This window comes from Castanea sativa, chromosome 8 (assembly GCF_040712315.1).
Source record: "Castanea sativa cultivar Marrone di Chiusa Pesio chromosome 8, ASM4071231v1".
In the NCBI taxonomy this organism is placed as follows: domain Eukaryota; kingdom Viridiplantae; phylum Streptophyta; class Magnoliopsida; order Fagales; family Fagaceae; genus Castanea; species Castanea sativa.
Window position 1 is genome coordinate 43841225 of NC_134020.1, and position 27700 is coordinate 43868924.

Below are 27700 nucleotides of genomic sequence, written 5' to 3' on the forward strand. Positions count from 1 at the left end.
TTTACACAATTTTCCTCCAAAACTACCCACATTATTGGGTGTAATAGCAGCCGTATTAGTAAGTGTAAAATTTTCCTTCTATTTTACACTAAAAACCTACTTTTTCTATTTTATACACTTATTTTTGAAAAACACTCACATCAGTCTATCTATTTTACACATTTATTCAATAAATTATTCATTCTTTTACAATTTTTTATTATTTTCTCACTCACTACCCCTCTCTCACAAATCCAACACTACCAAAAAAATACTAAAATATTAAATGCACGAGCTATAGTAATCGTGCATATATGCACAGTTACTATAGCACTTATGCATTTATGCACAAATTTACACCCACTGATGTGAGTGTTTTTTTTTGTTAAAATGTGCATATCTCAACACTTTTTCTATTTTACACTATTTTGCACTTACTTATGCAAGTGCTCTAAAGATGCATATATTTACACACTTGCTATAGTAACCGTGTAAATATACACAGTTATTGTAACTGAATATAACAATATTTTATTATTTTTTTCTCTTTCACTATTCATACTCTCTTTTTCACCATTCATACTCTCTCTTTCACCATTCACCAGCCTAACAAAAGATGCACGTAACAAACACAGCATCCCAACAGACACCATAATTCAGCAAAAGAAGAATAAAAGAAGAGGAGGAGAAACACCCAACCTCCAACCCAACACCACCCAATCACCACCATTGCAACCCATTTCAACTGTTGATAATCCACTACAAAATTGACCCAAAATCAACAGAAAATCAAACCAAACCATCAGAAAACCCAACTTAAAATCAAGCCAAACCCACCAGATTTGCCACCGTTGCTGCCACTGGATCTGCCTTAATGCTGCTGCCGCGGATCTGCCTTGCTGCTTCTCGGATCTGCTTGCTTCCACCGCCAGATTTTCTACCATGTGTGAGTTTTGAGTTTGATATATGAGAGAGGAAGAGAGTTTCAGAGAGTACCAGACCTTTTGGTTTGAGACATAAGAGAGGAAGAGAGTTGAGGGAGTCCTAGAGGTAGAGAAGAATTGAGAGAGAGAGGGAGAAACACAGTTGGGACTTTTTGATAATCACATGGCTGAGACTTAAGATGAGGTTAAGATGAAAAATATATTAAAAATATAGATATTAATAATATAATAATAATAAATATTATTTAAATATGAAAGATTGTAAAATAAATGAACTGATGTATGTGTTTTGGAAAAATGGTAGTGTAAAATAGAAAAAGTAGATTTTTAGTGTAAAATAGACGAAAAAATTTGGCCGAACTGATGTAGTTGATCTTAGAAGTAAAACCTAACTTTCAAAATTGCAAGGGAAAATTGTGATTTAAGAACTTACATGGAGATTTATCCACCACCAAACTTTAACTATTTATTTTGAAGGCAAAATGATAAGATATTAATTTTCCACATATATTGTTCACCATAAGTTGAACGCAAGGCAGGGGTTTGGGAATATAACATTAAACTTTTTTTTTTTTTTTGAGAAACGAATATAGCATTAAACTAATAATATAGATCTTGTGATTTGCTGATCGGTTAATTATATAACATATTGTTTATACAAAATTATATAACATATTTGGGTCCAAACTTATAAATTTAAGCTTTTGGGTAAAGTGATGTCTATTTTCAATAAGTAGTATTAGCAACTTGATAGTCACGTATTCCTTACTACACACTCTGTACACACACCCATGAGTAAGTTTACAATTGAATTAGAGGTGAGCTTTATGTTCGAATTTTGAAAGGAGTATTGAGAAGTTCGATCAAGCAAAATTGAGTCAGAATTACAATCTTTTTTTGCAAAAAAATGAGGCAAAGAGAACATTTTATTATCCTAATGACTAGGAAAGGTTATAACCACATTTTAAATGTTATGTCTCTTTACAAGTGACCTTTTATGTCTCTTTAAAAGATAGAATTTCTACTATAGCTTAATCTAAGTCTATATGTGTGTGAAACTCCCTCTTGGAGATTTGAACCCCACCGCTTGTCCCCCATACCCTACAAACATTTATACTTGTGGAGTGACCACCACACCAAGGTTCCTTTTAAATGTCCTTTCTCAATGGGATCTCTTCATTGTTTATAAATAATAATTCATACTTTATTTCTGCAGATTTTGCACATTTATTAGAGAAATTTATTGGATTTTTCAATTTTGCTAATTGTAGAATCCTATTTTAGTTGTATGCTATAGATGATTTGCTTACAACCCTTTAGCAAACTTAATGAAGTGGGGACAAATATCATCTTAAAGAGAATGATTAATTTATGCCTCTAAGCGTGCTTCAGTACTTTGTTATTTTATTGTTTTCCCTTTAATTACCCAATAACGGATGGTCGTAGATCTTCACATTATCAATATGATTAATTTTGAAGAAATTAAAAGTTTTTATGAGAAATCTCCAAACAAAATGGTTACAATAGATTTTCTTTCTTAAATTTAAATGGAATAAAAGTTGTGGTAGCACACTTGTGCTTCTATATGTTTTTTTTAAATCTCAAAATCAACAACATTGTTGTTTAGGGGATTTTTTTTTTTCTTTTTTGCTAATTAATGTGAGTGTTCAGAGTTCCCTTCTAGCATGCTTATAAAAAAATAAAAAGAGTTCCCTTCTAGCACCTACCATTCACCTATTCTCTTTGTTGTGTACTTAGAACATGTCAGTTTCTTTTAAATAACATGTCAATGTAAGAGACCACACCCCCGGCCCCTTTTTAGGATGTTGGGCCAAACTCATGTGAATGGGTGGAGTCGTGTTATTGCCTCTCAAAATGGAAGTTTGACTAATTATATTTTTACCCTTTAGATTAAGGGTTTTACAATAGAGTTGCCACTTATTTAATTGTTAGAATAAATAAGAAAACCATAATTGAAAAATTCATCATTTTATTGATTTGAAATTGAATTCACATTAATCATAGAAAATTACATGGCTTTGGTCTTAGATACAATCTAAGATAAAGTACATGACTTTGTTTCCTAGTTACAATCTATAAATTGAAAATTACAAGGATAAGCATTGATCTATCAATTCTTAATCTAAGCTCGAAGGCTATATTACAAGGTGGGAAGGTATTAGGCACCCACCTTACCCGATGAAACCAGTCTTCTAGACTATAGTGACCAACATTCATATCACATCATCTAATATGTTATCAATCAATTTGCATGTTGAGTTTAATGTGTGTCCATGTGATAAACCCTAATTCAATTTATTAAGTTTTGCATTTAAATTGAAAAATAAATGCTAGTGTATGTGTGTGGACGGTGATATCTTAGATTCAAGGATTTGAAAAAATTATAAAACAAACATCTTTTTCATGTTTTTTATGTGGATTTAAGATCAATACTAGTGTTATGCATGAACATGTTATGAATAACCAAGAACATGTGAAGAGCACATTAGAACATTTAAGAGCATACAAACATATTCAAGGAATTTAAATAAACACTAGTATGCTCTAATCTTAAATTAACATTATAGCAACATGAAAAACAAGTTAAGGATAGGGATTATACTTGCATGCAAGATCCACACAAAGGAGGAAGAGGCTCTTGGTGGAAGTCTAAGGGTGGAGGAGAAAATAAGAACTAGGAGAGGGAGAGTAAGTCTCACTCAATACTTTGAGTCTCAGGAAGACCAAGATATGACAAGACTACTCTACTTCACTAGAACTCAAAAGGGGAGAAGAGAGAGGGTTTTTGTGTTCCTTGGAATGGAGGAGAGTGGGGTTTATATAGTATTGGTGGAGAAAATATGAATGGAAGGTCATTTAATGAAGGTTGTCAAAGAATCATAAACTTAGACCTTATTTTAGCCTTTGGGAAAATCTGGTGCATTAAATGTAGAGATTGGTAGGAGTGAGGAGCAAGCAAAATTCGATTTTCCTGTAGTTACTACAACAGTCTGTAGAGCCAATTTCAAAAAATCATATCTTACTCAATTCTGATTGGCATTGTCTCATTCTTGTGCTCAAATTGAAGCTTCGAATGTCTAGTTTCTGAGAAAATTAACCTCATTCACAAATTCAAAATACTCTAAGAGATATCAACGAAATAATGAGTGGAGGTCATTTGTTAGAAAATAATTTCAGCACAATTAACATTAATAAGTCCCAAATTAGTTCCTAATTAACATTAATAGGCTCCGATCACTCCTATTTTAGACTTAATTAGTTCCAAATTTACCCTAATTAAAAGATAAATGCACAAATTACTCATTGAATAATTAATGTTTGACTATCTAATTAATTAAGTGTATGCAACCTTACTATAAAATGTAGTCCTAGCCAATCAAATTATGACATGTCATTAATCTCAAATTGAATATAAATATAACCAATTGGAATCAATTTTATAATCACATATAGTCGGACCCAATTTGTGATAGTGCATTTCGACCATTAAAGCTTGATTTGATGATAACTTTCAATCTTATGGTCCAATTAGGGCTTATGACCAATCGATTTGATCGTTACAATCTCAAGATCATTTTGACGAAATGAGATTAATGATCTAATGACCAGAATCAAGATGCATATTTATAAGGTGAAATTACATTTTTACCCTTCATGTGAGGTTAAATGCAGGTTGCAAAATAGGGTGTCAACAATCAGTTTCTTCATTTGTCTTAAATCTTTTCTTTTCCTTTGGCTCCAAAACTTTTCAGTGAAAATGATAAGTTCTTAGAACACTATATCTTATAGGATAATACCCATCACTGCAGGCACATATTATTATTTTTAAACAAATTTATTTCACCCACTGATATGGGTGCTTTGAATCTTTGATCAATTATAGAATATGATTGCTCAATTTCTCATCACTTATTAAATGTTGACATTAGTAGTACAAATCAAGTTGCTGCCCTATCAACCAAAATGACCTCACCAAAAATCATTTTATCTGAAGTTAAGCCAAAGGCCACCAATATTGCCAATGACATTTTATCGTAACTTCGATATTCCTAAAAGTTATTTGTCTTACATGTAATCAAAGCCTTCAAGAAACATAAGCATACACTCACAACAAGTGAGTGAGAGAGATTCGAATCTAAATTCTTCTCCATTTGGACAATCAAATAATACCAAACCAAAAAATTCTTATTTCCATATATATTCTGCAATATTGATATATGTATGACCAACCAAACCTAAAACCAACATCAACAACCTCTCAGAAATTTCCTTTTAAGAAATGATTGTGAAAAATGTCTTAACATGTCTATATCTGTGGTTCCAAATTGTTGTTTTGGAAAAAAGGAGTAATGATTTATAGTGAGAGTTGTTTTGTAGTGTACCGAACCTTTTTATGGTAGTGTTATTTATATACATCATATTCTACACATTTTTGCACACACTCTTAAAATGCATTGAAATCAAGTCAAGATTTCAATTCATTCTAAAAGTGTAAAAGTGTATAGAATAATGTGTGCACATTAGTATTTACCCTTTAATATGTTGGTGAATAAATGTTAGTAATATTATAGTGTGCTTGTACCTTTTGGTTGATGTTGTGTTGTTGATGAATCAAAACTTATTTATTTTATGTGTTTATTAAGATTATTAGGATGTGTAATATAACTTTTTGTTCTTTATGTTGGTTGATGTTGTGTTGGTGATGCAAACCTAATTTGAGAAAGTTGGGATTTTAGAATTTTTCCTAAACTTGATATCACATGTGAGTAGAAAATTTGGGTTGTTTTATTTTATTTTTAATCTGATGCGGTGGTTCAGTTGACAATTATTATTATTTTTTTTTAGGGAGAATGTAATTTATTGAATTAAGAAAAACCAGCAATGTCAGCTAGTACAATAGGAAATGAAAGTGGTGGAACATCCTCTATCCACACAACAATGTCCGAAAAACAAATAGCATGACGAGCTAACATATAAGCAACCTTATTACCTTCTCTCCTTACATGAGAGTAATGTAATTCATTGAAGGAAGTAGCACTAAATCTGATATCATCCAAAACTAGGCCCACTGCAGACAAGAACTTTGTATTGTCAAGCAGAGCCTTCACTAACACCTGCGAATCGGTCTCAAGAATGGCATGTGGGAAACCCAAGTTTGATGCGAACTATAAGGCTGTTGAGGCAGCCATCGCCTCGATCTCCAAAAAGGCGTAAGCTTAAGGAACTTGTTTGGACAATGAACCAAATTTCAAGCCCCCGACTCAGATCACCACACCAATTCCTTCTTCTTCTTTTTTCCTTTGAAAGACTGGCACCATCACAATTTATTTTCACCATCCCTTGCGTTGGAGGTTGCCACTTCTGTGTCAAGGAAGAGGCAGTCCGAGTAGATGGAGGAGACGGGTTTATTGCCTTGAACTCTTGAAGTTGTTCTTTTGCCAATGGAGTGATCAAGTGAGGACTGCAACTGGGTTTATTTAATCGTTACCTGTTTATTGTGTCTAGATAGGCCATGCCATGACCGAGAAGAGCTCCAAATGTTGCTGGTTTTTTATCATCCATGAAAGTAGCTCTTTGAAGCCGATGAACCTGGTTGTATACTGATAGTTCCATAGAGTTAGGTCCTCCCAAACCAAATACAACTCACCACACAACCACAGAGCATGGAGGGCTGATTCAGTAGCACACTTGCAGAGGTCACAGAGTGGGTCCATAATGATGGTTCAACGCACCAAGTTTTCTTTCATAGGCAAAGAATTTCAGCAAGCCCTCCATATGAAGTTTTTGATTTTGTTTGGCACTTGCAAAGACCAAATCCCTCGCCATAACTCCCTTTCTTGCATTGACTGTTCACCGTCCTCAACAGCTTCATTCTCAAACTTCAAGAACCTGTAACCCGACTTGCTTGTATAAGAACTGGTTTGAGTGAAAGGCCAAAGCACGCTGTCCTCCACCTCTTGTTATGGAAAAGGAATGAATTTGATCAACTCCGCCTCCTCAGGAATGAAGATCCCATCTATTGTGCATGATTCTAGTGATGTGTTGTCTCATCTATAAGGATTTCGACTTTTGCACCTGCCATAGAATCAATGAGTGGAGATATTACTTGAGTTGGATGTTTCCATGACAGCCATGCACTCTACCATATGCTCGCTGATCTTCCATTCCCAACCTCCACCTACACCCTCTAAACAACACATCTCTCCCATGTAAAATACTATTCCAAGCATAGGGCCCTGTGGTTGATTTTTTTGCCTCCATTATAAAGCAATTAGGGAAGAAACGGGATTTAAAACTTTATAAAACAGAGTCCCAATTATGCAAGAGCCTCCAAGCATGTTTTGCCAACAAGAAATCATTGAACATTGCTAGGTCCCTAAAACCCATACCCCCTCCATCTTTGATTTTGTCATTTCATCCCATTTCAACCAATGGATTTTTCTTCTAACTCTTCTTTGGCCCCACCAATTTTTTTTTACCATTGATTCAATCTCATGGCAAAGGCCCAATGAAATTTTAAAACACTCCATTGCATATGTTGGAATTGCCTGTATAACTGTCTTGATCAAAACTTCCTACCTGGCTTGAGATAAAAGTTTTCCTTCCCATCCCTGTAATTTCCTTCAAACTTTTTCCTTGATAAAATTGAAACTCTCCTTCTTCTTTCTTCCAACTAATGAAGGCAACCCAAGATATTTGTCATATTGTGGCATGAAAAAATTATTTTTTATTATTTCGTTTGAGACATCAAATTTTTTTATTTAAGGGATAATGATGCGGACCAAATTGACACGACATTAAAAGGTTATGGATAAATTGACTCCATTGAAAGGTTATGGACAATATTGACCAATGATGTAAAGGATATGACCAACTTTGTAATTTACCCTTCATTTTTTAAGAGAAAAACAATATATGTTTTGCATTCTTTCCTCATTTAGAAGAAGGCTCCAAAATATTCAGCCAATAGAAATTCAACACAATCGAAATCTTAATTTAAAAAAAAATGTTAAATGAGTATTGTAAGTGCACGATTGTACCCAGACCTAAAAATAAGTGTTGGGCTCAGGCCCAATGAGCCTTATGCAATAAAATTTGTAGAGTATGGATTTGAAATCTAGGTTCAGGATGTTGGAAGTTTGATTAATAGGCTAGAGTGCCACTATCTGTACAAATGATAAATGAATATAACAAAGAGACCCCTCCTCGGACGTAAGCCGATGACGAGTTGTATAAACATTCTCTTTCTATGCCAAAGTTTACAATCCTTAATTCCTATTTTTCTCAGCAGAAGGTGTAGATCCCCCTCTCTTTTCTCTCTCGTTTCCTTATATACTTCTTCTTTACTGGTCCATCCACGTGTCACACAAATCTTTCCTTTGGATACTTATCCCATCCGCCACCTTCTTGAAATCTTTAAACAATAACAGAAAGGCTCAATTCTACTGTTCAGAGGTCATTTCCCCATTAATGCGGCCAGGGAGATAGATGCAGGGTCTTTAATGTGGTGGTAGCAGCTTTTTCCTCAGATATTTCTCACACATCCTTGCTTCTAAAGGGTGCTTAGATCACCCTCTTACCCATCAGTTTTTTCAGAAGCCTGCCCCTAACCCCTTTAGTAAGTCCCAGGGTCATTGCCGAGCCTGTCCGAGGAGACATTCCTCCTCGGACAACTTCTCGGACCTTTACAGTGCAGACTAACTTATGGGCCTAGAGGCCTTGATCAAAACAAACTGGTACCAGCCAATCAGGTCCAAAGCCAAATGTTTATTCAAGAGTTTTTACCCCCCACGTGTATGTTATGAACTCATGAATAATGCCAAATAATAATTGAAAATAAATTTTTTCTAACAACTTATAAAAAAGATATTAATAAAACCTAAAAATAAAAACTATATGAGCAATTTTGTATCTCAAGAAAAGAAAAAGAGAATAAGAAAGCAAATGAATTTTATTTTAAAAAATGAATAATTAATATAAAATATTAAATATCCACTAAAATTTATTGAGCTGGCCTTGCCTCTCTCACATCACATCATACTCTTTCTCACACTGTAATGGCAACTGAGCAAAAGTCCATGACACCATTACTAAAGGCCGAACCTCACATTCACAATCACAGTAACATTGCCATCAAAGTCGTACCTAAGAAGTCTTCCATTGTCAAGGTCAGTGTCGGCCCTAGACATTTTGAGGTCTTTGAAAGCTCAAATAGTGTTAAACATTATTGCTCATTTAGACCCTAAATTTTAAACTTATGGCTAGATTGATTTTACCCTACTTAACTAAATGCGGAATAAGAGTAAGTGTAACATAATGAGGCCGAAACAACTCTAAAGTATATGCATATACAATAAACAATAAGTATAAAACATAAAGAGTAAGGGAAGAAAGATGCAAACAATGAGATAATACCGAGACGTGTTATTAAAGAGGAAACTAAAGTACTTCATGAAAAGCTTTTCCGTGGCCCTCCAAGCCGAAATGAACCACCAGTGAATAGAGTAAAAGTACAATGATATAAAAAAGACCTTCCAAGCTTAATTTACCCAATATACTTGAACCCTCTGAGTTCCAACTCTCAACGAACTTCACCGAGTCTTGTCTTCACTAGTTATTCGGATTCTGTAATTAGCTCCAAATTGCATCCAACAATCAATGGCTTCTTCCAATACTTCTCACACGCATCAAAACATCTCTCAACACTTAGATTGGGGTGAAGTACGTGTTTGATCTAAGAACCTCCAAAGGATTTGTAATAGGAGAGGTGAGAGTTGAGGAAAACTAAGAGAAGTTGTGTAAATGATTGTGGGTTTACAATCTCTAACTCTCAAGTGTATTGTTAGGATTTGTCTCTCTAAAAGTCTCCTACAATTTTACTGGTAATGTGAGCTTATATATAGTATGTGTAAAGAAATGAGGAAAACATTCATTAAAATTATCCAGGTAGAAAGTTTTGTGAGTCACTCATGAGTTAGTCAAGTTGTGAAGTGACTCGTGAAATACAACCTGACAAAAAATTGTTTAGATTTGAGTGTGTACTTCTCACGTGGTCTTTCGTGGATTGTCGTAAGTAAGTTGTGAACTTCACTGTCTTCACATAACTCTCACATTCTACCCTTACATTAAATCCCACAAACATATAAGGAAAATGATTGAACATAAATACAATCAAATTTGACACGGAATGATTGAACATAAATACAATGTTGATGGTGCTGTGTTTACTGAGCTGCATTCAGTGGGAGTTGGAGTTGTAGTTCAAGACTGGAATGGGAAATTTTTGGCAGCAATGAGCAGAAGAATTCTAGCACCCTTGGGACCCCTTGAGGCAGAGGTGAAGGCATTTGAAATTGGAATGCATTTCGCAAAGCAACTTGGGATCACTGATTTCATACTTGAGGGTGATTCGTTAATCGTTTCTAAGGCGTTGAGTCATTCATCTTCAGTTCTGGTTTCCATTGATGCGGTGATTGTGGGTATTAGCAAAGCTTCCTTGGAGTTCCAAAATGTCGATTTTTCTCATGTCAAGCGAATTGCAAATATCCCAGCTCACTTGTTAGCAAAGTATGCCAAAGGCATAGATAATCAATGTATTTGGATGGAGAATTGTCCTAGTTTCTTAGAATTACCAGTTCTTCATGATGTAAATGCTATGGTTATTTGATTTATATTAAGTTGTGTGATTTCCTATCAATAAAAAAAAATTGACACGGAAGAAAATCTGTGGGGGGTAAAAGGACCCAAGCGGGCATTTGGGCCCTTGGGCTCTAGCAAGGAGGGCCGATCTGTTCTTGGGCTAAGAATTTGTTAGTACTGCGGATCGGCCCATACGCCGAGGGTCCGAGGACACATCCGAGGATGAGTTTCTCCTCGGACAGACCCAAGAAAACTCGTAGATTCAGTACGAAGGTCAAGGCAGAACTCTGGAAAGACTGTTGGTTAAGAGGGGGAAGCCCTGAACCTTCTAGATACACCGATGTTAGAAAAGTATCATGAGCCAAGGCTGCCACCTCCACATTAAAGACTCTGCACCTACCTCCCTGGCCGCATTAATGGGGAAGTGACCCCTGAACAGTAGAGCTGAAACTTTTGGTCACTATTCAAAGGCACTAAGGGAAGAAATATCTAGGGGGGAGGGGGTTTGAGCAACACGTGGAGAAAGTGTCAGGAAATGAAGTATTTAAAGGGGGCCAGTCTGTAACTAAAAAAAAGAGAAAGAATTGTAATCTTAAAGAAAGAAAGAGAAATAATATAACAGTAGTCCTCGGCTCACGTTCGAGGAGGTCCATCAGCAATTATCATTCATTATTTACAAGTGTTTGCACACCAAAGCCTGTTATCAAGTTCTTAGTACCTTTAATTTAGATTTCAAGCCCACGCTTTACAAATTTCATTGTTTAAGGCTCATTGGGCCTGAGCCCATAATTTTCTTTGGGTCCAGGTGCAATTGTGCACTTACAAAATCAACAAAAACATAGTTGTAAATCACAATTTTACAGCATTAACTAAACAATTAAAACAGAGCATTTTTATATTTGCGTATTAATTAAATTAATATTTTATATCATAATATATTATATTTTTTTTTGCCTTTTAAGATCCAAACTATCTAATTAAATTTTTGTATTCCAATTCCTCTAACATTTCTCTTTTTTAACATGCAAACTACTAATTTTTGTTTTGTTTTGTTTTTTTTCTATGTGTGTATATATATATTGGATAATTTTTTTTGTATTGAAGTCTTTTGTAATAGTAATAAACTTTTTTTTTTCCCGGTAAATCATGTAGTAATAAACTTGTAAGATTTAAAAAAAAAAAAAAAAACACATCCCTTAAAAAATAAATAAATAAATAAAACGCAAACCAAAACGCCAGCAACTTTAACCACAGCCCAGATTTAAAATACTGAATAGAAGAAAAATCAAGAACCCAAAACACAAGAGCAAAGAGTAGCGGCAGCAGAGAGAGATATCAGAGAAGACCATACCTCAGCCGATTCTACTAGTGTGTGAGTGTGATCAGACGGTGGAGAAGTGGAGGTGCAGTAGTGACCAGTGGAGAGGAAGAATCAGATTATGCAAATTGCAAATTGCAAATTGCAAAGGCAGAGCTGAGAGTGTTTGGATCTAGTTTCGAGGCGTGTTTGTTTTTGGCCTTTTTATCAGGTTTGTTATCTTTTGTTGTAACTTGGGTTTTTTTTTTTTTTTGTTGCTCTTCCATTTTCAATTCTGCTTCGTTTTGTGTCTCCCTTGCTTGTTGGGTAACACGAAAAGATGTGAAATGTGTCTGAATTGGATTGATGGAGTTGCTTTTGCTTTGTGATTTGTATTTGGTACTTGGGGTTTCACATAGATGCTTTTTTGTGGATTCTTACTACGTTGAAAACTTTGTTTAGATTGGAATTGGAAATCTTGAATTTTGATATGCAAATACCCATTTGGTAAGTGTTTGTTATTGTAATGAGCTAATGCATTTTTGTTTATCAGAACCATCTGTTAGGAAGCACTGATTTTTTCTAACATTAAGGTTTTGGGATTTTTGTCTGGGTCTTGTATCTTGGGTCTGTTTGAAGATGGAAGAAGTTGAAGAAAGAAACTACTGAATTGGATGTGGAGAAACGCCATAGAGTTCTCAGTCTCATGTGTGAACTTATTGATCAAGTTCAGTATAGAAACTTTAATAGTGGAAACTCAGGAGGTTGTGTTTAAGTTCTAGAGGGTTGTGTCTCTTTTAAGCTGTGGTTTAGGACATGGCAGAGTGAGAAAATAGAAGATGTTTTAAGGCATCTTTACCAATGCATCTCCTCCAATAGCCCTCACGTTGAACAATAATTTTATTGAAGCCTCTCGAAGTTCTACCAACTAGTTGCTTTAAAATTTTGATTTGAGAAATGGATTCAATTAAGAAATTCTCTGCAGTCTTCCCAGAAAAATTCCTTTGGAAACCTAGTACTAGATGTGAAATGAGCTAGTAAGGTTCCTCAAAACCAAAACCATCACAATGTTATTTGTTTCTTGGATGCATTTTCAGCAGCAACAGATGCAGAGGATGCATTTTCAACAGCAACAGATAATATTTTAGGCTGATATGTACTCAGGAAGTAACAGTGGCATGTTCTAAGCATTAAATGGACAGATTTTAGAATAGAAAGTCAGATGTGGAGTGATTTGAGAAGTGGATGGCTAAAATACAAAAAAAGTAGCTACTTAAGAAAAAAATGTAAAATTGGCCTAAAACTCTGCCCAGGCCAATGCTATTGCTTTAATCTCAAGCATAAGGAGGGGTATAACTGTCATGCTTCATTGTCTTGTTCCATTATCTTCTCTTTACTAAAATATTTTACTTATATATATAAAAAAACAGTTCTTATTTCATCTATCTATATTTATTTTAGAGTCTTTTTGGTTGCTGGTGAATGAATCCTAGGAAAATAGGTGAAGACTTGGAGAAAGTTTTGATCGAATCAGTTTGACCTGAGGTCTCTAACTTTACCGGCGAAAGCTTAACCCTAATCCTACCATAAAGAGAGACAGAGAGAGCAGAAGCTCATGTCTACGGAAACTGAAGCCTCATCAGGTCTTCAAAAGCGGCGCTTGTCTTGCTCTACCTGCTTTGATGCTCTCTGGTTTTGCTACTGTATGCACTTTTCATTAGTCTTCTTCATTTTCATTTCTAATTCTTATTTTTTAGTACAATCCAATTGCATTGTGGACCAAATTTTGTTCAAACAATTCTAAAACAACATCATATCATAAATTATTCAGATGGTTATACTCCTAAAAATTACATTAATTTTATATTTCTATATTAACATTAACAACTCAACTAGTCATCATTGCCATAGAATCCATTATCTTTTCCAAATATTCTGACAAAAAATTAATTTCCATGATCTGGCATTTCATTACCACAATGACTTGTGATTTTTAAAATTTGTTCTTACCACTTTATTTTGTTCATAGGATGTGCCTTTCTAAGTGTTGAACCCTTGAGTATCAGATTGAGATCCTCTAGAGTTCTTAGGATTACTCTGCTAGAGTTATTAAATCCAAAAAATTTATTGTTAAATGAGTAGTTTAAATTTTGCTACATTCTCAGTGTTTAAACAAATGTTAATATGTGCTATTTTGGCACATATTTAGTTATTGATGATGAGGCAAAGTCCAAACCACAGATTCAACAATAAATGGTTAGGATTTTATGAACTCTACAATGGAGGTGCCCTAGAAACACAAGAGGATCAGAATCCCTTAGTATTAATTAGAATACTGTCTAAATTTCAAGTCTCTCTTGTATTTATTATTTTTTCAGCTGTTTACTTTAGGAACCTCAATTCTGGGAAAATAAAAATAAAAATAAAAATTGTGTATTGTGAGATTACTCATGCACCTAGTGGGTCTTGGTTCTCTTAAACCCAAGACCTCACTTCACCTTGCTCTTACAAAGGGGGGGGGGGGGGAGATGCCATTTGAGTTAGACCTTATTGGCACGATTATTTTCCTTCTAGCATTTGCGTACTGTTCGCACTGACCAAAATATTTTGGTTTTCTCTCTTCTGTGTGGGCACTTCGCTGTCTTTTTGTACAATTTCTCTACATCCTTCTTGCCTTTTATATTTAAAAATTGTTATATGCATTATGTTTAGCTCCACTCACCATTTCTTCATTCTCTTTGACTGTCTTTTGGGCCTTTTGCTCATGTATGTTGTTTAACAAAAAATTGTCTAATTCTTATTTATTTTTCTCCCTTTAGCTATTCATTGTGCTTTAAATCAAAATGTTTTGAAGCTGATGGGCATTTATATCATGGCAGCCCCTGTTCATCAGATGCAGCAGTATTATAGGCTTGGTGTTCTTGATAACTGTTCTGAGAAATGGAATGTTTTATATGATTGTTTGAGACTGAAGACAAAACGGTCTACTGAGGTGCAGGTTTGTTTTTTAAACTTAAGCCACTTGTCATTTTTGAAAAAAAAAATTTAAGTGCCTCACTTTATCCTTGTTAAAGCAACATGTAACTTTAATAGCAGGTTGCTAGACCAAATGATTGCGCAGATTAATCTTCATTATTGTTTTGAGTTGTATGTGTTACTTACTATAAATGATGTTTTACCAGCAGAACTTACCCATTTTCTTCTTACACACCCCCTCTATCCCATATTGTTTGTCCTGTTTAGATAATCCATTTGTATTTAACTGAACATTGTTAATGCAATGTCTTTCAAATAAAAGATATAAGTTTCCAGAAATAATTTCTTCATTTAAATTCTAGTGGAATGTACTGACTTTTTAAATAATATAAAGTGTAAGTTAGGAAAGTTATCAATACTAAGTTCATTGACTTTTCAAAGATGACCATATTCGGGGACATTTCAAAATGGAATAGAGGGCTAACAATATGGATTGTGTGGAGTATTTCATTGACTTTTGGATTGTATTTATAAAGTATATCCTTTATGGTTCCCTTTGTGAGTTTACATATTAACCATACATCTCTCCTCTAAGATGTGCCAAAAACTGGCAGCAAGAGCACCCACTAGGAACTGTATCAGGTGGGGGGAAAAATTCGACATAAAAGGATTGCCAGATTGTTGCGACTTGCAGAAAGAACAGTGGTAATTAAGGTGGGGGGGGGGGGTGGGGAGGGGAGGGGAACCTTTGATGGCCTCCCATGATTTTTTTTTTTGATAAGTAAGAATGATATATATACGAAGGTTACTCTATGCCTGAAAAACACATAGCAACCCAGAAATACAAGAAAAAGAAAACAAAGAGAAACAAGAGAGAAAACCAAACAACGAGAGAAATTACAAAAAGAGAAGGGAACAAAGAAAAGAAGGGAGGGAATCACTAGACGTGAGTCCCCACGCCCGAGACCAATCAAATAGAGTTCCACAAAAAGAAGCAAAGCAAGCTGATCCACTAGAGCTATCCAAATCCTCAAAAGTCCTCCGGTTCCGCTCCTTCCAAATACACCAAAGGATGCACTGACGGGACTAAATTCCGGATACGAGACGAATGCTTCCCCAACCAATTCCACCATCCAAAAGCAAGTCTGGAACCGAACTAGGCATAACCCAAGCCAAGCCAAAAGTTATAAAAACAAAGCTCCATAACTTCGATAGGCCACCTCACAATGAAGAAGAAGGTGATCTACCGTCTCTCCACCATGGCGGCACATAATGCACCAATCCACAAAAACCAATCTCCTCAATCTCAGATTGTCACTCGTTAGGATCTTATTCCAAGCTACGCACCAAACAAAAAGAAACTCGCCTAGGGGCCTTAACTCTCCAAATAGCTTTCCAAGGAAAGATAGTTGAAGGAGGAATTTCTTAATTTGTAATAGTACGGACCGGATGTCAAAAGCCCCATTACGCTTCAATTTCCGGCTCATCCGGTCACCAACATCCATAGGAGGGATTATAGCACCCAACATACGAAGAAACCGCGATCCTTCATCCATCTCCCAATCATTAAAAAATCTACTAAGCCAAGAACATTCCAAGATCTTCTATCCTCCGCCCCCTGCCTATGCAAAGAAGCTTCAACGAAGCCTCCTTATCAATGGCAATGCCATACGGCCTAGGAAAAGCCATGGCGAAAAGGTTGATCCCATTACCACCCATCCTGCCAAAACCTCACCCTATTCCCCGAGCCAACCACAAATTGACAATTTTTTACGAAATCCTCCCAACCCGTACGGATGCTTCTCCACAAACCACACCCGTGAGCTCCCCCACCCGGCTTTGAGGTCCATCCCCCCAGCTCTTCCCCATATTTTGAAGCTACTACCCGCCTCCATAAACGACCCTCTTCCTTACCAAACCGCCACGAACCATTTCCCCAGATAGAGCCTTATTAAAGGTAGTGAGTTTCCTTATCCCTAAGCCACCATTGGCTATAGGCGCACAAACTTTGTCCCATCCTACCAAGTGAATCTTGCTATCTCCCCACGGAAATCCCTTTGCATCTTTTCAATTTTATTAGCCACGCTGAGTAGGAATAGAGAACAACGATAGAAAGTAAGTCGGAAGACTAGAAAGCGTACTCTTGAGTAATATCAAACGACCCCCTTAGACAAGTACAACTTCTTCCATCCGAGATAATTTCCGGTTAATACTTTCCAAAATTGTGTTCCAAATTGAAGGGGAGTTGTGAGGAGCCCCCCGGCATGCCAAGATACAACATAGGTAAAGATCCAACTGCAGCCCAATATATCGCGAGAGCATGCACATCACCAACCTCCCTATAGGAACCATTTCGCTCTTATGCACATTGACCTTCAAACTGTTACCGCGAAAACTAAGGAGCAACAACCGAATATGAAGAATTTGCTCCACATTTGCATCACAAAAGAGTATAGTATCATCTGCAAATAATAGATGTGAAACACGTTCCCCACCATCCCTCCTACCCTCAAAATTAAAACCACGGATCAAGCCGGCTCCCTCCATTCTTCTCAACATCCTACTAAGCACCTCCATCAAGATCAAAAATAGCATAGGAGATAGCGGATCCCCCTGTCTTAAACCCTTGAGCTACCAAAGAAATCGTGGGGACCCGTTAATCAAAACGAGCGGAATTGTGGATATACAAGAACGGATCCCTTACACCACTTCACTCCAAAAACCCATCACTGTTCGGCAAATACAACAAAGCCTCCCAATTCACATGATCGTAGGCTTTCTCCATATCGAGCTTACAAATGACTCCGGGGACCTACTCTTCCCACGACTATCCACACACTCATTCGCAATGAGAACCGAGTCAAGGATTTGTCTTCCACCCACAAAGCTATTTTGATTCTCAGAAATCAATTGATCTAAAACCACTCTCAAGCGATTAGCCAAGACCTTAGCTAGGATTTTATACACACTCCCCACCAAACTAATAGGACGAAAGTCTCTGATGTTGGAAGCACCATTCCTTTTAGGAATTAAAGCAATGAAGGTCGCATTAAGGGATTTTTCAAACTTGCAATGATGGAAAAATTCTTCAAAGACCGCTAAGACATCTTTCTCCACTACCTTCCAGCAATGATGATAGAACGCCATAGTGAACCCATCCGGACCTGGAGCTTTGTCCCCTTCCAGATCCCTAACAACTTGAAGAATCTCCTCTCTCTTAAACTTCCTTTCAAGCCAAACCCTTTCCCTGTTCTCAATGCGATCAAACTCCAAACCCTCCACAAAAGGCCTCCACTCCTCAGTCTCCTTGTACAAATTTTTATAAAATTGTACAGCTTGAAAAGTTACCTCGGAGGCCTCTTGAACCACCCCGTCCACCTCCCGAGGTCCTTAGATGATTAGAACGTCTATGGGAGTTAGCCATTTTGTGAAAAAACTTGGTGTTATTATCCCCCTCCTTGATACATAACATCCTAGATTTTTGTCTCCAGGAAATTTCTTCTAATGAAAGAAGATGCTCCACCTGGGATCTCAAACCAGCCCTATGAACAATCTCCCCATCAGAGAGACCTACATCCCCCTCCTTGGCGTCTAGGGTTATCAACTCCTCCAGGAATTGCTTCTTTTGACGCGCTACATTACCAAACTCTCGACGATTCCATTGCACAATGTCCTCTTTCAGAGCCTTTAATTTTTTCGCCAGCACAAAACTAGGAGTACCTACGAAGGAATGTCGATTCCACAAGGTTTGAACTCTATCCACAAATCCCTCTGACTTCAACCACATATTTTCAAATCTGAAAGGACTCTTCCCCCTTGCCATTCCCCCTGCCTCCAAGAGAATTGGACTGTGGTCTGAGACAGTACGGGGTAGGATCCTTTGAGTAACATCTGGGAAATGATCCTCCCAATCGAAAGTGACCAAAACTCTATCAATCCTAGACATCATTGGTTGATCAGAACCATTGGACCAAGTAAAGCTACCTCCTTCCAAAGGCAAGTCAACCAAGTTGAGATCCTCAACAAATTCAGAAAATTTTTCCATAGCCGTGGACAAACGAGTCTCTCCCCTACGCTCGCTAGGGAAGCGAACTATATTAAAGTCCCCAAAGCAGCACCACGGAATCCTCCAACACTGCTGAACTCCCACTAGCTCATCCCACATGAGGCCCCTCTCAACATTCTCATTTGGGCCATAAACGCTTGAGCAAGCCCAAATAAACCCATCCCCCACCCCTTTCCACTTTACCGACACTGAGAATAAACCAACCATAACCTCCACCTTATCCAAAACCCTTTTGTCCCACATAAGCAAAATACCACCAGCCGTCGATCGGCCTCCAAGACGGCCCGGTCCACGTATGGGCAGCCCCACGAAACTACAAACCAGTTTGTCTATTCATACTAGCAATCTTTGTCTCTTGTAAACGAGACAACATCACACTTCCAATCCCGCAACAAGTTCTTCACCACGAAGGCGTTTCAGGATCATTTAAACCTCTAACATTCCACGAAATCATTTTTATCTTCATAAAAACTAAGGTATCCCCAACTACAAACATCATCACGAGACCACCCTCATCTTGTCATAATTCACCGAAGAAAATAAGTTTTGCGGCTCACCGCAACCACTTTATTTTTGGACTTAGCCACCTTATTGCTGCCCATTACTTTCTGTGTAACACATTCTTGCCTCCATCTCGATTCAAGCCCTACGTAATAGAGCAATGCACAATTTCTCATGTCGAGTCATAGATAACCCAACCAATTTACTAAAGCCGAGTGTGTTTCACCCACCGAAATATCTATGTTAGGTTCAATACTAAAAACCTCATCAACCTCCTCCGACTACTGCCAAGGTTGTTGAACCACTCGGATCAAAGATTTGCGAGAGGAAAGCGGCCCTCACCCACGGAAAAAACAGTTGCTTCCTCCACGATCATAACCTCCCCGGGGAAGGCAAATTTCCTTGCTAAAAAAAGGATTAACCTCACGACCCACTACCCCCGAGCCCTTGGTCAGCTCGCACCAACTCTAGAAAGAGGTCGGGGAGAAAAGGTCCTAACGGCGTGGCACAAAAGTGAGAGCCAACGACCTCTTACCTTCGAGAAAACGACCCCCTCGGATGCGAAATGGAGCGAGAAAGTCATTCCGGCCCCGGCTCGGCTGAAAACCATCGCGGAGGGGACTCCGGCCGAAAACCATCGCCGGAGGGGACTCGGCACACTCGCCGCCCCTGCCGTGGCGCGCGACGCCGTGGGCGAACCCACGGATCCCCGGTGCTCCGCGTCGCCGAAACGATAGAGCGGGGCTCGTCGGAGACTGCGAGACAGGCAAGCACGGAGCCACCCTTATCGGCTTTGAGCCCGTACCTTTGGAGACCACTCACGACCTCCGGCCACTGCGACGGCGTCACAAAACACGTCGGCCTCACCCCTAGACATTCCCCGGGCTTCTCGCAGTATCGAGTGAAGGTAAGGGCTCGGCCCACTTATCGGAGCACTCCCCGAGGCTCAAAGGACAATGGGCTTGTGAGTTGTGGGCCTAAACAATTCTCACTAGCTGTCCTTTGGGCTACCCTCTTGTTTGGGCCCAAACCCGGACCAACTTACCTTGAGGCGGCTCCTTACCGGCCGTGAGACCCATCTTGTGTTTCGATCTCTCCTTTCTTCCTATCCCGAAACCCGCCTCCTCCCCATCCACATCAACCTCCACGATAAGACCTCTCCCCCGCCCGGCAAAGTCTCATTACATCACTCCTTTTCCTATTGTCATAGGCTTTTGAATTCAAAGCTGGAACTTGGGAAGTGTATCCTACTTTACTGCCAACCGACTTCTCATTAATGCACTTCTCCCCTCCTATCACCTCCTCCCACCACCATCTTATCAGACTTACCTACCGGAAAAACTCCCACCTTAGCACACTGTGAAACTCCGGTTGCCCTCCATCTTCTCCCCTCCTAAATGCATCTTCATCCCCTTGGCAATGGAACCTACGTGTTTTGGCTGCCTTCTATTCTCTACTCTTCCATGAATGCCTTGCACGACTTCGGCAAAAGTTCTAGGAGTGTTGAGTCTCCGGATATTGCCTATGCACACGAGGAATAAGAGTTGGAAGACTGTTCCACCCAACGCATATTGGGAGGGTACAACACCTTTCTTAGTTCAAGTCCAAAAGCCTTCCAACCATATCTCTCTTTGCCTTCAGGGATAATGATTGACCTCCTACACCCGCCAACTTTTAGTTCGATCGAAGCAGAAGCCCGACCAAAGGAGTTGGTGCTACGTGGAGAGTATAAAGCGGTGTCACCATCCCCGAATGTAAGAACTGTTGAGAGCTAGCCCCAACAACAGTGTGTTCAATATTCTTCATCAGCCATAATGCTGCATTCTTACCCATGAAGACTGATCTCATAGAATATTTACCCCTCTCATAAATCTGTAACAAGAAATAACGCCCCCCTTCCTCAACAACTAATTGAAAAAACTTGGATTCGATGACGAAATTGTGAAAGCCCCCCATAAATCTACCTGGTACTTAACCTAATCTTCCTTCAAAAATCCTAACTAAACTTTTTATAAAAGAAAACTTAAGAAACTATACGAGACATCCCAGAGATCAGTTCTTCCACATTGAATAGCAATCTCTTTGCACTTCCTTTTCCCATAAAAATTCTACTAGAGTGATCTCATTCTTATTTCCTCCCATGATGTTGATAGAATTTGATTTGAATTGTGAAACAATTTTAATTGTGGTATGGAGGGTAAAAAGCAATCCATCTATGGAGTTGGACAGATAGGGAGATATTATAGAATAAATACATTGTATATATACATATATACACACATAATGATAGAGAGAAGGGCTTCACGGTTAGGGATTATTACAATCTCTTAGTGGGCTCTAATGACTATTGCTTTTCTTGGAAAAGCATTTGGAAACAGAAGATTCCTTCTCGAGTAGCTTTCTTTGTTTGGATTGCTGCTTTAGGGAAATACTTAACAATTGACAATTTATGAAAAAAGAAGGTTTGGATATTGGATTGGTGCTATATGTGCAAGTGTAATGGTGAATCGGTTGATCATATTTTTCTTCATTGTCCGGTTGCAATGGATATGTGGGCTATGGTGTTTGGTTTATTTGGAGTGAGCTAGGTTATGCCGCAATCTGTAGTGGGGCTTCTAGTATGTTGGCAAGGCAGTTTTGGCCGTCATCGAAATGGGTATATATGGTTGATGGTTCCCCATTGCTTATTGTGGTGCTTTTGGAGGGAGAGAAATAGTCGGTGCTTTGAAGATAAGGAGAGATCCATATCAGACTTGAAGCTATTTTTCTTTAGAACTTTAATGGATTGGTTGGTTGCTTTGCGGAACCAATCTTTTTTTTATCCTTTCTTGATTTCTTAGATTCTTGTAATTTTTGTTTTTGATTATTTGACCCCTTGTACAATCGTTGTGTACTAGGTTGTTCCCCTTTTTTTGATATTAATAAAATTTTTACTTATAAAAAAAAAACATATATACACACATAAAATTGATAAGTATATAAACACATTTTATACATTCTACATATCCTTCAGAGAAATGATAGAAACTTGGTAAACATTACTCCTCTGTGGAAGGCCAAACAATGCTGCACTCCTGTCACATTGACTGAAAGCTTGTAAATTGTACATATCAATTTTCAAGTTTGTCTGGGACCACCTGCACACTTATTCTGGACTAAGCTTTAGTTTAACTTTGCAGCATGTATACAGAGTTATGCTAAATTGTTTTATTATAAATCCAGTAATTTAATTGACACAATTTAGTGTTAAGACATGCTAAGTATAAGCTATAAAGGTTGCATAAATCCCTGAAGACTGGTCAATCATAATTGATTTCTAAAGCATGAGAACCTATAGGTTAACCTGTTCTTTGGAGTCTTTTAAGTATTTCGATATTGTTAGTCTACATTAGGTGTGGGTGTACTCCATGATTGATTTTACCCGCTGTAACAAATTATAGCAAGTAATCATGATCATATAAATAGATTGGTCCTTCTGAGAGAAAGAGAGGTTTAAAGTTTGATAGTGATGTTCTAGCCAATGAGCTCCAGTTCAATTGGCAGCTCTTCCCCTTGTTCAAAATTCACAAAGTGCATGTGTAACAAGAATAACCAAACCTAGTCCCAAAAATTTGGAATTGGATCCTCAACACTCTAATCAATATCAGTCATATGTAGTCTTTCCTCCATTTTATTCTATCCAAAGTCATACTTTGAGCTACTTTGTCAATTGACATGTCATTTTTTACTACTACTAATAATGTTATTTTTGGTCATCCTCACATTTTTTCTTTCTCTCTACTTCAATTAGCTCATTCTTTCTCACTAGTGAATTAATCTCTCTCTTCTAAAGATATCCAAAGTGCCTCAAACTTTCCCCAATTTTTTCATCAATAGGAAACACTTCTATATTTAAGCAAATTTATTTATTTCGAATTCTATCTTTCCTTGTATTTTAATTTGTCCATCTTATTATTTTCATTTCAGTTATACTTAATTTGTGATTGTTGCTTCTTAACAACCTAACATTCAGTACATAGAGCATAGCTTGTTAATAACAATTTTATAAAAAATTTCCTTTATCTTAATAGCTTTCTATGATCATGCAATACTTCTGATGTGCTTCTCCACTTCATTTGCAATGCTCTTATCTAATATGATTCACATCCTCGTCAATCTCTCCATCTTTATGAATACTTATCCAAGATATTGAAAGCCCTCGCTCTTTGGTAAATCTTGACTATCAAGTCTTACAAACCCTTAGTCTTTGCTGTTATTTTTACTATACTTACATTCTATGAAACTTTATTTTAGTCCTTAACCAAAAGTCTTTAGATTTTGAAGTGTTTAACCAAATTTCTAACTTGACTCCAAGTCTAGTTTCATCTACTAGAATTATATCATCTGCAAAAAGTGTGCACCATGGGACTTCCTCTTGAATCTATTTATTGAGCTTGTTCGTCTCTAGTGGAAAGATACATGCACTTAATGTTGATCATTGATGCAAAACTATAGTGATAGGGGAAACTCACTTGTGATGCCTCCACCTATTCTCACTCTATAGTTTTGTCATACATATGCTTAATCAACTTAATATACCTTATAGGAACTTATTTATCAAAAAAAAAAAAACCTACCACATAACCTCTCTATATACTCTATCATATGCTATTTCTAGGTCAATTAAAATTATATGAAGATTGTTAGTGTCCAATTTTGATGTATCCCAATTTCTTAAAATTTTAAAAAATAAAGGGAATCTCATAATGCCATCTTAAAGTCTGCTGGTTAGAACAATTTTTTAAAAAGAAAATTGGTAGATGCATTCGATGGGTCTTGATGCCACAAGCTCACCTTCCACCTTGCACTTACAAGCTTGCAAGGGGAGGCATCCATTTTGAAAAGATCTATTTAAATATCTTGAACTTTATGCGTTTGCTCATGCCTATGATTTGTTCTCGGGAAACCTGCTTGGCTTTTGATGTGACTGACTCTCTGCTTGAATCTATGCTATAATCCTTGCCCTTTTTTGGCTGGAAGTCCTGTTTGAATGGGAATATTGAAGACCCATCCATCTAATAGCTGCCTTATATGTTCACGTTGAATTAATACAAGGAATTAGTGCTTTTTATTGGAAGAGTTGCAACTGCTTCACCTGTGATCCTGTTTTTCAGTCGATAGTGTCTTTTTCTTCTTTTTCAGTAGGGATTTTTGGAGAGAGTAAAAGAAAGGGAAGAAGGTGGGGGGGATGTGGATGTTTGAGGTACTTAGGTAGGGGGTCTTGATTACTTAGCCATGTTCAATGAAAGCCTTACGTACGGTTTAAGGGAGATCTTACATATATTTTAAGATCCAACCTATGATATAGGGTCCAAAGACAAAATAAAATATTTTAGCCATTATGATAATCAATAAATTATATATATATAATAAATTTTTTTATAAAAAAAAAAACCTGGTTCTTGAACCCTTTTCAGTGTTTTCACATTCTAGTCATGTTGAGCTACTACAAAAGGAAAAATTTCAAAGTCCAAAATATCATAATCAATTAGTTAACATGATGATTAATCCATAGCCAACTCCAAAATTTTGAGACCAAGACTGTTGTTGGTGCTGTTGATTAGTTCTCATGAGAGTTAATTGTATTCTAAAAGACAAAATAAAAGTAATTGATTATGAAAAGGATTTAACAAAAGACATAAACGAGTCGACTATCTGTTTTACATCAAGCAAGTCAACTTTTCTGAAGTTCGTTAGTGTTTATTTTTAATTTTGTTTCCTCGCCTATTTGTCACTTGAGGTGATGACTTTGAATTTGGTTTGGCCTATCAATATCATTGTTTTGATGCAAGTAACAAGCTGAACACTCTGAACACTCTGAATGCAGGGAATTCTAGAAACTCGTGAGAGAGCCAAACCTCACATCTGGACTATTCGAACCCCTGAAGAAGCATCATCTCACTGGAAAGAACTGTTCGGACATTTAGATGAACCAGAGTGACTAAGGTCCAACACTTGCACAACTTTCATATCTTTCTTTTTTATAATCTTTTTCCTCCAACTAGACCCTGAACATATTTTGATCCTGAAACCAAAGAATTTACTCAGGATGTGGACTCAACTTGATTGGAATATGCCAATAATGGAAGAGAGTGATTCCTTAATCGCAGTTTTATATTCATTTTAATAGTTTCTTTGTCTTGTGGTTGGTAGAAATGAATTCTGGATTAAACAAACAGAAAAGATAAATGAAATAAATAATCTAATTCTTGCGCTGGTGTCAGTTTTATTCTTTATATTCTTGTTACTTGTTTACTTCCCGTTTCAGATCATGTTAAAAAATAGCGTTTTTTTCTCCTTTGTTTTCACTACTTGACTAGTTAAAAAACAATGTTTCCACCATAGAAAACAAAGTGTTCAGCTGAACCTGAGAGTGATGAATGATGGCCGTAGTTTCACTAATCCTGAGGGCATCGGAGTTTGGTGTTTTCGGTGAAGTCCAAATAGAGATGAGAAAAATCTCTTCGGATCTATTTTAAGGACACATGCAAGTCGGACGGGAAGTGGTGTTTCTAGTGGCCGATGGGTAGTAACACGTAAGAACCTGCCCTTGGTAGGGTAAATTTGTCATAAAATGGATACCTGGATTTACTATTTTTACATGTTATTGTTAAGAAATTTGTATCCATTTTTCATGATATTATGCATGGATCAGATATATCATGGCGAATTCTTCGGAAAAAATTATCTAGTGGACAAATTGGCATATTACCCAATCACACGCCTATTGCCGCGGCTGTAGATATAGGGATTTTGAGAATACGCCTTGATTATGGTGGGAAACCCGCTTGATGATATGTTCAATTCTTAATTGTCAGGCTGTCTGATGTGCACATGCCCCATGCTGGTAACCGATGGTGAGATGGTGGTAGTCATGATCGGTAGGAAAGAACGGATTGTGATTTGGTGCAATAATCATTCAATAGCACTTTTGATGACTAAGATTGAAAGTTTAAAAACTTACTTTTAATATTTAACTTTTTACTGTTTTTACCTTCTCAACTTTTTACTCTCACAATTGCATGTGCACCTGATCCGTAGCAGGAATGAACTTGGCTGATTGGGCTGGCCAATGGTCTTCGTTGTAGTCGAACAGTAGAGTTTATTTTCCCTTTAGATATGCAAAATTATAGACAAGATTTAAGTTCATGAATAATTTTAGAAACACTTTATGGCATAGTTATCAAGCTTGGACAGGACATTAATCTCGTATAGGACCAAGGTTTTTGGGTTATTGGTTAAATTTTTTTTAGACAAACAAGAGTATTCAAACCTCTTCAAATATTTGATTATTGCCTCATGTGTATACAGTCATTTCATTTGGTACATACTAGGTTCAATTAATGGGCCATTCATTGGTTAAATTGTAAATTCAATTCAAAGATAAAAATAATTGGGTAAATTATATAAATCTCCTTTCAAGTTTGAGGGAATAACACTTATTTTATTTCACTTTTTGTATTTTTAAAGTTTGGGGGAATGACACTTTGCCCCAAACCTTGAGGAAAATGACACTCCTTTCCCATTGAGGTTTGAGAAAATCGAGCCATTAGTATTTTATGTTAATAACAATAATAGAATATTTCAAAATTTTAAAAATATTTCCTTTACCAAACTCTAACCACGGTTAGTGAATTTTTATTTATTTATTAATATATATATATTTTTTTTGTCACCAGACCATGGCCAGGCATTGGTTATAAAAATTACAAGGAAATCAATTAGAGATACAAAAATCAAACAATTAATTATAACAAAAGCAATTAGGTTGAGCATGAAACTCTTGCTCTTTTTAAAGAGATTCCAGCATTTTGTGATTAGCAGCACTTCTATTTGAATTATCCATTCCAAAATACAACAACCCATATAAATTGTCATTTGGCTTAAACTAATTATGCACAAATAGATAAGTGCAAAACTCTACCAAAAAGACTCATTTCATTGCCATCAAAATAACATTAATAAAATATGAAGTAGTATCTCATACAACATAAACATGAACCACTCTATTTAGAATTTAAATTCAATCTGAACGTGGATAAAAACAAGGGTTTTACACACAATCAATCCTTATTAACCTACCAACCCATCACAAATCTACTCCTCTGTCTCTCAAATCCAATTAGTCACTAAGCTCTGCCCATCATTGGTTGCTGTTGATGTCCATGGTAGTGACTACCACACTTAACTTGTCCCCCTCCCCCCTTCCCTCTCCCTCTCTCTCTCTGTCACACCAAA

At 37.0% G+C, this 27700-nt stretch overlaps 2 protein-coding genes across 6 annotated transcripts; both read left to right on the forward strand.

The window, feature by feature from the left end:
• The first annotated feature begins 10131 nt into the window (after nucleotides 1-10131).
• LOC142606381 (uncharacterized) lies at nucleotides 10132-10611 on the forward strand. The gene has a single exon (XM_075777744.1). The coding sequence runs from the start codon at nucleotides 10132-10134 to the stop codon at nucleotides 10609-10611; it is 480 nt and encodes a 159-aa protein (XP_075633859.1).
• A 959-nt stretch (nucleotides 10612-11570) lies between these two features.
• LOC142605694 (uncharacterized) lies at nucleotides 11571-26617 on the forward strand. 5 transcript variants are annotated; one of them, XM_075777124.1, is made up of 5 exons: nucleotides 11814-12112; nucleotides 13374-13583; nucleotides 14760-14878; nucleotides 25290-25408; nucleotides 26281-26617. In XM_075777124.1, exons 2-4 carry the CDS (start codon nucleotides 13496-13498, stop codon nucleotides 25401-25403), a joined length of 321 nt encoding a protein of 106 aa, XP_075633239.1. In that variant the 5' UTR covers nucleotides 11814-12112; nucleotides 13374-13495; the 3' UTR covers nucleotides 25404-25408; nucleotides 26281-26617. The 5 variants fall into 5 exon arrangements, with proteins under 5 accessions (XP_075633237.1, XP_075633239.1, XP_075633241.1 ...); XM_075777122.1 differs by lacking the exon at nucleotides 26281-26617 and having other exon boundaries at nucleotides 11571-12112; nucleotides 25290-25685; XM_075777126.1 differs by lacking the exon at nucleotides 26281-26617 and having other exon boundaries at nucleotides 11831-12112; nucleotides 13342-13583; nucleotides 25290-25685.
• The last annotated feature ends 1083 nt before the right edge of the window (nucleotides 26618-27700 follow it).

What these genes read in the sequence shown, in the direction of transcription:
- LOC142606381 (XM_075777744.1), top strand. Translation starts at nt 10,132, where the DNA reads ATGATTGAACATAAATACAATGTTGATGGTGCTGTGTTTACTGAGCTG.
- LOC142605694 (XM_075777122.1), top strand. Translation starts at nt 13,496, where the DNA reads ATGTCTACGGAAACTGAAGCCTCATCAGGTCTTCAAAAGCGGCGCTTG. An exon ending in TGCTCTCTGGTTTTGCTACT is followed by an intron (nt 13,584 to 14,759) that starts GTATGCACTTTT and finishes ATATCATGGCAG; the next exon opens with CCCCTGTTCATCAGATGCAG. An exon ending in AACGGTCTACTGAGGTGCAG is followed by an intron (nt 14,879 to 25,289) that starts GTTTGTTTTTTA and finishes CTCTGAATGCAG; the next exon opens with GGAATTCTAGAAACTCGTGA.